The 12,372-nt window shown below is 40.6% G+C and overlaps 1 protein-coding gene across 1 annotated transcript in view; it reads left to right on the top strand.

Moving 5' to 3' along the window:
* nsg2 (neuronal vesicle trafficking associated 2) overlaps positions 1-12,372 on the top strand; it is a gene marked incomplete at both ends in the record, with an annotated part of 32,082 nt that overhangs the window by 313 nt on the left and 19,397 nt on the right. Inside the window, one exon of the mRNA XM_080041525.1 lies at positions 9,650-9,760. Within this exon, the coding sequence (XP_079897651.1) occupies positions 9,650-9,760 (111 nt within the window). The remainder of the gene's footprint in view (positions 1-9,649; positions 9,761-12,372) is intronic.

Raw genomic sequence — 12,372 nt, 5'->3', positions numbered from 1 at the left:
CTCTTATGCTGAATAACATACACATGCACACACAGACAGACACAGACGCACACGCACACACACGCACGCACACACACGCACACACACACACACACACACACACACACACACACACACACACACACACACACACACACACACACACACACACACACACACACACACACACACACACACACACACACACCCTTTTGATTCATTCACACATTAATTCATCTCAGCTGTCACCCAGCCATGTCCTTTGTTTTTCTGCTGAGATTAGTTGACAGATTCGGTGCCAGACAGACCGTCATTTGTCATCTCGACATCCCATAGTAACTGCACCCGCCACTCGTTAATCCAGTTACCATGGTGGCAGAGCGGATTGGTGTTTCCAGTGGGTAGGGACAGTGAGCGGAGCTGATTGCACCTTATGAAAATAATTGTTATTAGACTATAGGCAAGCTCATTGACATATGGAATCTTAATATGCACCCATTACCTGGCAGTGTTTCAAAGTATGGTTTCGTGTGCAAAGATGATTCAATTTAGCAGCTGAATGAATCCATATTTCTACTCTGAACTACTGATCAAATCTTTATCATAACATCTGTTTTATAAAATTAATTTCACCAGTTTATCCCATATCAGATATAATACTGGCACACAACATAATTTGAACCAGTATTCCCAGACTGGAATCTTAATAGGGCAAATCAATCCCGTTTTAAATGGGAACACAGTTAATTAGCTACTTCATATAAATGCTAAACAACATGGATTTCTTTTGGGAATTCCAACCCACATGCTGAATCTCCAGCAATCAGCCTTTCGTTGTAGGCTACTACCTTTGTAACCAGCCAGCATCATCTGTGGTTTCAATGGAATATCCTTCTTGTCTGCGTAGGGACAAGATTAGAGTAATGAGAATTGACTTTTGATATAAACCTAAAACTGCACTCTCTGGAAAACATCACTGGTCCTGCACAAGGAGGCGCAGAAAAAGTCTGCAACCAATGAGTGATTGGTGTGTGTGTGTCTGTGTGTGTGTGCGTGCACGTGCGTGCACGTGCGTGCGTGCACGTGCGTGCGTGTGAATGAGTGACAAGTTGGTTCTGTCAGCCACCAGTTTGTAACTAACATGAAATGCATAGACCTGTCAGTCATTTGACACTGATTAAGTCAGACCCACTAGACTGGAGGACATAGATACAGTACATACTGTAGTCAAAGCATTACTGCATGATTGCTCAAGTGTGTGTTGGTTTGATAACCTGAACAGGTAGAATAACATGGGTGGAGTCTGAGCTCCTACGCCATAGCAGAGGGTTATTGTTGTTGACATTTAAAAAGGGAAAGAGGTCAGAGAAGAAGGATTGTTGATTTGTTGTCAGTGAATTTTCACATGCCTCGGGAGACACAGGGGCACACATTGCTGCTTTTAGATACAGTACTGATGCAGATTTTGTAGGCTGCTCACGCGCTCACAGGACTGAGAAAACTGTTAGTTCAGCCACTGCATAAGCCAGTTTAAGTTGACCATACTTACAGGCGTTAAGCGAAAGGGTATTTATTTTATTATAGATCATTATGCAAATGCATAATGAATCCATTTGTTTTTACATGGGACAGTGTGGGAGTTTTAAAGGTCAATTTGCTGCTAAATCTTTGAATGTGTCTGGAGCTGTAAGTGTGAGCATTTGTCTTCCTGGCAAGTGAAGCATGAACGCGACAGAGGCCACGAGAACTAATAATGAATTCTGTAATGAGACGTCAGAGCGAGCTGCTGATGATGGCTATCACAGTTCTTTTAATGGGAATTCTACCCACTGTACTTTATCCCCTAGTGCATGATCAAACTCTGCTCTCTTTTTAAAGTGCCATGTGGCAGTATGTTGTTGTCCATCTGATGCCGGTTTTCAGTTTTCCTTTGTATTCCTGCGTTTTAGTCATAAACCTTAAACCAGTAAGAGTTAAATCTGCAAGAACTCATTTTTTTGTCGGCTTTCTCGGACTCCACCAAATACATGATTATTTAAGATTTGACTGATATTGATATTTGACACTTTTATTTTCTTGACACAACCCATTACATAAATACAATTACAAACATTCTATAATAAGGTATTCTTAAAATTGAAATTTTTAGAATCACAATTATAATATTATTTTGAGTTTGCTTTTTACAATAGCAACATAGACAAATATTGACACTGAAACACAAAAAATTTGGCATTTATGTGTGACTACGAGACTTACTTTTTCAAGTTCCTCATTTGAAAGTATTCACTATTCATGATTAGTCTTATAATGGAAATTCACTGTGATCAATATGTTGTTTGTGTGTGTGTACATGCGATTTGCGCTAAAATGTTATGTTGTCCTTTCCCTATGCTCCACTTCATGAATAGTATTGTTTTGCATTCAACAGCCTAACAATGAACGGAGATTTGCGGCAAAACTGAAGGGAACTGCAGATTAGGGTGACAGTCATACGAGCTCACCCCTTTCACACGTATTAACACATGTTATTATTTTTATTTTTTTTACATGTTCTTATGTTACATATCCACATTAGCTGAAAAATAGTATTTGTCTCGATTTCTACCCTTACATCTCAAAACGGGTAACACCAATAATTTGTCTGTGATTACAAACTCTATAATCTCGCTGAATTTAAGGTTGTTGTTTTTGCCACACGCCCTACCTAATACTTTATCCTAATCAGCTTATATCTGCCATTCAGAATGTGATCTGTGAACCCTTTTTTTTCTCCGTCCTTTGAAGCCAAAGCCAGGTTTTATCGGGTCATGTGATGTGACCTGGCTTGTACCCCAGTTAAGCAGCGCAGTTGTGAGCAGTTCTACAAAAACGACCCCAGCTGTTTTCACCCTGATCCTGTCATAGTGACTGTGTGAACTCTCCGGCTACAGGGTTGGCCAAGGATATTTTCAGGCGCGGTGTGCAGTCACAACAAAGTACATCCTTGTACAGACGCACGCACGCACGCACGCACGCACGCACGCACGCACGCACGCACGCACGCACGCACACACACACACACACACACACACACACACACACACACACACAGCCTACAGAGGCTGAGGTATTAGAGAGGTATTAGATTTGATTCCATCTGGGCAGAGATGCATCACAGCCGCCGCTGGGTCACCTATATTTTGATTGGATTGCTGGTAGGTCATTTGAAAAAAGCAAAAACAAGTAACAACAACAATCAGAGGAGGGTAAAGGGACAACGTCAAAGGTACTTTGACTTACAGAGAAAGACAGACGTGTCATTAATCTGAGAACAAAGCTCAGATACAAAGACCTGCTTCAAAGGCTGTGACAAACCTAAAAGCATTCTCTTTTTGTGTCCGACATTTACACATTATACATCGTCATCCTTTTCTTGGTTTCTCTCCTCTTTTGGAATAGCTTTTTGGTCTCCTAAATTAGAGAGGAATTTGTGGGAGCAGGAATCCCCAGTCAGCATTTTAAATCAGTAAGAGATCGATGCTTTCTTATGTGTTGTTGGAGATGTGAGGCCCCTTAACCAGATGAACCACCATCCAAATTCAATTTGACAAATGATATGACAATTGAAGCATATGCAACTTTCAATAAGCGATGTTACTTTTCAAAAGTCAGTCAACTTAATAACGGTGCTGTAAACCCATGTATGGAAATTAGTTTTCAGCTAAATAGGGCCAACCCCTTGCAGAAACGTTGAAAAATAAATAATTTTGCCTTCCTTAATATGAAATATCTGCAACAAGGGAAATATTAACATATTTTGTATTAAGAGTGATTAAAATCGTGCCTGCATCTTGTACCTTCAATAGTCATATTATTGATTTCAAGCATTTTTAACAGCCAACCTCAGCCACTGTGTATGTTAAATCCAACTGTACTGCAGTGCTGCCTGTTGGTTGTACCAGCGGTTTTTAGTCTTGGGTCCTGCTGCTTTTTATTCTAGCTGCGTAGATATAGCGATCGATTTACGCGTCGGATGCCAGGGGAATGCAAATATCTACTTACCTGGATGAATAGAAAGCCAGCAGTGCTCTCTCAGGGAGTCCCACTGTTGCTTTCATGACTGAAGTCTGTGATTTATGCCTTATTTCCAGTCCAGTGGTGTAAAAGCTTTTATTTTTTAAGCTGCTAAAATCAATACTTTTGTACAAGCAAGGGATCGAATCACTTTATTTTTCTGAAGGGATAGTCATTGTGACAAACCCACAGAGAGGTATCACCGCACTCTACACTTCCTCTCACCTCTACTGAGCATTTTAGAGTTTAACTTTGAGCTTTTTTTCAGTCAGCAGCAAGCTGCTTATTTTGCAAAAACACTCTTAAATGCAACTTTATCCTAACTGTTCATCACCACATGGCAGACAGACACAATTAGCAATTGCTGGTGAAAATAGTAAAACGTTTAGCAGCTAAAGAGACAGATATTTCTTCTTATTTTGAGTTTGTCGAGACCACAAACAGAGCTAAAAGGGATATTGTGAATATTAGACTTAAGCCAGGTGGCAGAAAAAAACAAGACTTCAAACAAGTATTGGTCTTTAACAGATGGATGTGTAACTAGGCAGCTGTTTGCTACAGAGTTGCCAAAATAAAATTACAAAGGTTGTCAAATTGTTACTGCTCCTGCCAAGCAGTCGGAACAATACTTTCTTTTTAAGGTTTAAAAAAAAGCTATGAAGTTAATGATCAACACACATCATTTTACTTTCCAATACTTTGTGAATACGATGTCTTTGTAAAACCTATTCTTTCTAAACTAGACCCGTGTTACAACAGAATTCAGATTTTCCAAATGGCGCATATGTTATGTGATGATCACTTCTCATTTGTGTTTTGTGTCTGCGGTGGTGTCAAAATTTAAATCAACTGAATACACGAACACTAACAGGAGAGTTGATTAAACATTGATCCCCTCTGATTTGTATCATTGTGTTAAAACTGGTGTTGAACAAATAGAGCTGCCTGCTTCTCATGTGTATTTCATTCACCATTTTATTCACAAGGAAAGGCTAGAAATCAAATATGCCGAAAAATGACTGCAGCTGCACTCCACTCAGAAATTCCACTTAAGGCCTTCTCTCTCGCAGCTCAGTCTTTGGGGAGAAAAAATTAAATGGCAATCATAGTGATAACAGGTCTATAGAATAACATACTGTGGTAGAGTGAAAGCTTTGACAGGTTATCCACAGACAATATCAAACCTAAAAAAAAAATAATACTTGAAGACGGAACGTTGGAGAGACAGAAATTTAGAGCAGCTGGCAGAGTTTGACGAGCTAAAACCCCTCTATTTTCTGTTATTCTACTTGTGTCACTCAAACTCTTGTGTATTGACTCAAATGTAAAAATGCCCCCTATAAAAGTACTGTTGACTTCAGGTTGTGTGACCGGAGTTCATTCAAATAGTGACTCTGTGTCAGTCATGGAGATACTGTATGAAAAGGTCACAGAGCCTCAAGACGTTTGCATTAAATAAACATGACTAATATTGAATGTCTGTACACAGATTCTCACAGGAATTTGCGTCGGAGGCTGCGCTGGAATCATTTACCTTCCCCAATACTGGTGCTGAAGTCCCTATCAGTCCTATTTCCATACTAAAAGGTCAAGAGATGAGTTATAAATTAAAACCAGTCCACAGCCATGAGCCATTTCCCTGTGTTAAAGAAAACCAAATAAAAATAAAAATTAATAAAAGTTGAAATGGAAAGTCAAACCTACCCATTGGTTTTCAGCACAGAAACTGAAGTTTGGGTAAATCATGTTGACACCACGTATGTTTTATTATTACATTACATGTCATTTAGCACACGCTTTTATCCAAAGTGACTTACAACTGGAGAACACATTCATACATCGATAGCAGCAGCTACCACGCAGGGTGATGGCTAACTATCAGGAGACATTTTAGGGTTCAGTGTCTTGCTCAGGGACACTTGGACATGTGGCGGAGACTGTAGATCGAACCACCAACCCTATAGTTGTGGGTCCACCACCCTATCCACTTCGCCACATTACTTATGAAAGTAATCATGGTATAACCGGTTTCATATTTACAATATGCTACTTAAAGTAAGTAGACGAAAGGGGCCTTCAAGGCCAACAATCCAAATGCCCGACATTGCCATCGCTGCCATACCAATGCTGCCGTTGTAGCTCAAGAATAAATTACACATGACCACTTTAATACACATAAATGTATTCTCAAAAGAAATCACAAATCAGAAAACCAGGTGCTACCTCTGTGGAATAACTTAGTAGGCAAATTGAAATTATGTTTTCATTCTTCCTGGCAAGACGTGTTCATGCTGCCTCATTTATATTATTATTATAGATTGAATTGTTCATATATTAATGGTTTCCCAGTGAGCATTGGTAGCTTTCTAATCATTGAAGTTGGCACTTTCTTCAATAGATTCCTATGAGCCGCCGCTGATAGCTTAAGAGCTGTGTTAATGAAGGGACGTTGATTGATAGCCACTTCATAAGTTGGTATGAAATAAAGGAGAGGGAGGTGTGGGAGGGCTAGGGGGAGAGAGAGTAATGAAGCAACATAAAGGAGCGCAGCTTCGTTTGAAAAGCAGAGGCCCCTGAGCATGATATTGTGAAATGAGTCAGAGAATGAGAAAGTTGAGGCAAAAATTGAGACGATTAGTTTAGGGCTATGACAGGCCTGACGTCTGGTGCAGCTGCACTGTGTGTACGCCAAGAGGCTCCGGAGCCTCAGGGGTCCAATCAATTCCGCTGTGTTCAAACACACCTACTGCGGCCTTCAACTCTTTAGATAAGAGCTTTTCTAGAGCCAACTGACAGCGTTGTTATTCAGATAGCGGTTTGTGTGCACAGCAGTTTCTGGCTTTGTCTCAAAGTGACGGAGAGCGGCTCAGAAGCAGCAGCGCAATTAGCCACAAGGACACCGCGACATTGTTCACTCTTTTCTCTGCGTCCAGCGCCTTCTCTGCCTTGTCATTTGTATACCTTCCCTCTGTATGTTGCCCCCAGTGCTCTGCTGCTGCACATTAATATACAATGAACGCACAACACCGTGGGGACCCTTTCTTTTTTTAGTAAGTGTATAGCAAGGTAGTGAAACTTGGTAAAAGCAATTATTATGCTCAATTAAGTCAATGCCGCACAAGAGCAGATGATGCTATAGCTGAGAGGACAAGTTACTAAAGGTTTAAGATTAGGATTGTGGATTTTGGCAATTGTTGTGAGGATAACACAGATAGTTAATAGTAGATATTATACATTTGGAAATCATTGAATGTATTTATTCTGTCAGGGAATACTTGTGCTGTGCATAGCTGAAGTTCATGACTGTGATGTGCTGAACAGACCTATTATTAGTATCATTATTATTACGCAGAGTGTGTTTGTAGACAATGCATACATGTGATCAGAATGAGGAGTTATTTTTTCTGGAAATCTCTTTAAACATATGTTGAGCATGCATTTAGCCTTTGCTTGATGCTTTGGACTGCAACAGAAGTAAAGCAGAATTCACGAAAACCTGGGTCTTGAGATAATTGTGCTGATCAAGGTAGTGGCAGAGAAAGAAAAAACGAAGGCAAATTATAACCCACACGCACAAGAAAGGAACAACCCCGTGACGGGAGACATGATTCCTGCTGCTGCTGGAAGGCTTTGTCACTGTGTACACAAACACATTTAGCGTTCATGTATTTGATGAAAAAGTCACGTTTTTGTTAAGCAACTCTATTAGGAGGAAAGGGAGGTTGATGCCTTGCTCAAGGGAACCTGAGCTGTAGTGGCTAAACGAACTGAAAAATTCCATCCACCTCCCCCATTCAACGTCTTTCAACTAGCTTCTTCCACAACCCAACTGAGAGTTGAAGAGGAAACGTATCAAAGAGTGCAAGGAGAGTTCACTGTGTCTGTTTTCCCCCTGTGTCCTCCTCAGCCCTCTAAACCTGCCTGCATGAGGACTGTTAGACTGAGTGCTAGGGCAGAGATGGCAGGGCCGGGCCTGGCTTTTTTTTCTTATTTTTTTTTCTAACTATAGCTGCCGGCACAAAGCACAGTGTTTTCCCTTCTGATGAGAGATCTTGGGGTCTTGGATTCTGGGCACTGCGCCTTATCAACCAACGTACAGTAGAGCTCAGAAGAACAGAAGGCTGGCACCGAAATTAATTTCACTAAACCGTGTCTGTTTGCGTCTGTAGCTTTCTCTTATACAAACATCTTTAACGGCCATGATCCCAATCTTATCTTATATCACCAAGTGGCAAAGTTGCGTGATGATATCTACTGTGTAAGTTAAATTTGTGTTCCTTATTCGCCTGCAGTGTTTCGCCTTAATAATAATTATCTTTATTTATATAGCGCTTATCAAACAAAGTACAACGTGCTTCACAGGAATACAATTACAGTCAATTCAACTACACAGAAATAATAGAAGAAAACATAAAAACATAAAATATAGAATAATAAAATAACTATAAACCCAAATGGTAAAAGATGATAAAATCAGGGTAGGCTCTCCGAAAAAAGGCTATTACATAATCAGGACGTGTATAAATAAATGCATGAATAACTGTCCCTGCATCTCTAAAATTTAAATAGATCTTATATTTGAAATGTTTCTAAAATTATAAAAACATGACTGAACTTGCCTTAAAGGAATACTTCACCCATACGGAACGGGCGTTCTATCATTTTTAAATCGCTATTATAATATAATGAATGAGGTTTTTCTTCCCTCAGTCTTTCCTCATTCTTCCCTTGGCCCAGCTGTCCTGTTAATCATAACCCTAAATGTTTACTAGTGTGATGTCACACTAGTAAAATGTAGGGCTAGACAGTGAGACCATAAAACACTTTTTCTGCCTTTTCTTAGGCTAGGATGAACCGATTTCAAAATTTTTTGCACATTTATACTACATAGGATCTCAGAGTTCAATACACCTTCATATTCCCACCGGTGAAGAATTAAGGTCTTCAAGGATGGAGGAGTCCAAGGATTCACTGCTGATACAATACACTGCACTGTACAGTATACTGGCATCATCGTGCTATGATATGTGTTACCTGTGTATTCTTTTTTTTCTCTACATCCAGTATCTATAGCAACCTACACATCTGTCCCTCGCTCACACTGTTGGGTATTGAGCGGTAAACACATCTCAACCTTTAAAATGACTTTTGTTATATCATTTCTGCTTTATTAGAACACACACTGTGGAAATATGTCTGGCCTCTTCATCTGCTTCCGGAGATATCTATTCTTTTGTAACCCTACGGCGATGTGTATTATTCACGTTCTTAAAATGGAAGCAGTGCACACATTTTAGGTCCAAATTGAAATATCTGTAGATAATATAACTGTACAAACAAATACACTGAATAAGTCAGTATGTCCAAGATAATGCCTCAGTCATTCATAAGTCAACTGGTAGAAATAAGTACATTGATTCATTATGAAACTTTATAGCTTTCTACTTCCTTCTTGTATGTTAATGTGAAGTGTGTTAAGAACTTGGTGGTGATTTTTTTCCTTTTTTAGGATGTGGCTTTACAATTCCTTTTTACAACACCATCCATCCACCCTTAACTGCCTTGAGCGTCGCTGAGTGTGTAAAGGGCTCTAACGGTTTCTCTTTCCCCCCAGGTGGTGGTGAAAACTCGCACAGAGTACCAGACAGAAAAGAAGAGGCTGAAGGTGCCCAAGGTGGAGGAGTTCACCATCAGCTTTACTGACGGTGTGTCTGAGAGACTTAAGGTAAGCATTTGTCAACTTGGGATGTATGAAAACTAGGCATGTATAGACCTTCTGATTGGATACTCTGTCTCTGTATATCTCCACTGATCCTGCCCTTATTAAGCTGATGGGGGATTAGCCATGACATAAGTACTGTCACTTGCAATCATTAAGCACTTGGTTATCGAACCGTTGCGCGATATTGGCTAATATACCCTTACTTCGGTATCGAGAGGGAAATGGATTGGATTATTTAGCTCCTAACGAAAACACACAGTTCTTGATTCCTTGTTGTTTTTCTATGTGTGGGTTGAGGTAATATTTGTCATCATGAGTCAAAGTAGAAGCAGGATATTTATCCATCTGACATTTATGACCTTGTAGAATTGCTACTTTTTAGTCGGTACCTCTTTCATCACTAGTCATCCCTGACAAGGAGTAGTGCAGATGACTTCAGCTGTGTGAGTTACATTTCCAAAAACATCTCCATCGCCCGGGCTCTGTCTGCTCCAGTTTTCTGTCGTCAGGGGAGACCAAAGAGAATGCACGTTGTCATGGCAGCAAAGATAACCTCCCTCCATGGCAACCCTGACAGAGAGCGAGAGATGGAGAGAGAGAGAGAGAGAGAGAGAGAGAGAAAGAGAGAGAGAGTGAGGAAGCAGAGGTGTTCAAATTTCGAAGTGAAGGTGTGGGTGTAAATGAGAGTTGTTACTGTTGTCTGAAAGGTCCTTCACACCAGAAGAGAACAGAATTAAACATCGGACACTGATAGAGGCTGTGAAAGCGGCAGTGTGTACACACATGCGCACACATAAACATAGACACATACACACACACACACACACTCTACATTCACACGTTGCTAAGCCGTGTCAGAGCCCGCCACAAGGTTAAGTAGAAAACTGCAGTCCCTGGGGCATTTACAGCTATCCACTGAGATGCGATGAGCCCAGTGTCTTGAAAATGCATCAGTGGAAAAGCATGTTACAAATCTTCCATGTGGAAATAAAATGAAGACCTTATTGATTTCAAATACGGCCATGTAAAGATAAGGAAGTTATCAAACCTATTATGAGCTACATGTGATGTTACATCATAGAGGTTAGGCAGGGAATGTGAGGATGATATGGATAAAATCTCCCACAGTAATATTTATATATTTCTTGTTTATTCACAATATCGATTGGCCGATATACAGTATAATGATCAGTTTAATGAATAATCTTTTAAATGTAGGCTAGTTATTTTAAACATCGATTTTCGTCATAGAACAACTAGTAAAAGGACAGGGGAGAAAGATGAAGGCACATTGATATGTCTGCTGAGGCAACTTTTAAGAGATTGTTGCCGATCAGAGTTGCCCGAAATGTTTCTGCAGACTTAACTGTCGTCGCCGGCTTGCAACACCATGTCAGCTTCTGTTGGGCAGAAATGCTTTTCAGCCAGTGTGATTTTGTGCAATGTCAGTTGGTTTTGGGTGCTCAACTGAACCTCTTTCTTTGCTTGACTGACACACACACACACACACACACACACACACACACACACACACACACACACACACACACACACACACACACACACACACACACACACACACACACACACACACACACACACACACACACACGCTGGATGAAAAGCTTGCACATCTCTTCCCTCTTCAAAGCTTTGCAGATTGTGTTGATGGATGAAGAGCTCAGAGTGTAAAATGCTCACTAATCTGCCCACCCTCACCACCGCCGCGCTGCTGCTGCTGCCTACCCTCTCTCCATCCTCTTCTCCCCGCTTGCTTTCTTCCCTTCTCTTTGCATGTTTTTGCTTACTGCGTTGCTTTATCCTTTTTTTGATTTAAGCTGCCTCATTTAATTATTTATTTTCAAAATGCAGCACAGCTTGTTTTTCATAAAGGACTAGTGTTACGGTGAGTTGCAACCCTTCACACCACAGTGACAGTGTGGCTGTGAACACATCAGAATGATCCATATCAGAGGGAGGTAGACCGAAGTAGGAGAAACTGAGGAAAATTAATTTTTGTTTAGACATTTTAATACCCACAATGCATTATTACCTACCAGATAAAGCATCGATAACAGAAGTTACAGCTTTAATTTGGTGGGAATAGCCTATAGGAGCTGATATACGATGATGGTTTCTTAAAAAAGCACCATCCTTTTGCTGCCTCTCCTTGCTTCTCTCATACACCCCTCTATGTCATTAAGACTTCTTCCTTCAGACCAGGTTCATGTGTCACTGCTTCCTGTGTGCAAGTCCCCTCCCTCCCTTCCTCTCTCCCTCCTTCCTCTCTCCTCCTCTCTCATTCTCTCTCATTCTCTTCTCGGTCTTTCTGATTACTCCCTGCAGACATGAGATACAGTGTACTCCCTCCCTGCAGTTGTTTTGTTCCATGAACGAGTAGGTTGAGTTTTCTGCCCTCATTAAATAGATAAAATAAAGCCAGAGTGCAAGTCCCTCCTGCTTTCACTGCAAACTGGTCTCAGTGAGGGAGAGACCCCTCATGTAGTTTGCATCACATAGAGTGAAAAAATAATCATGGTAAGACAAATCAATACGTAAGTTAGCACGCACAGATGAATTAGCCATTTTTGACAGACTTTCTATTTCAAGCTTGC

Source organism: Ammodytes marinus (assembly GCF_949987685.1).
Source record: "Ammodytes marinus genome assembly, chromosome: 14".
Classification (NCBI taxonomy): domain Eukaryota; kingdom Metazoa; phylum Chordata; class Actinopteri; order Uranoscopiformes; family Ammodytidae; genus Ammodytes; species Ammodytes marinus.
This window is presented reverse-complemented; position numbering and strand designations above follow the sequence as displayed.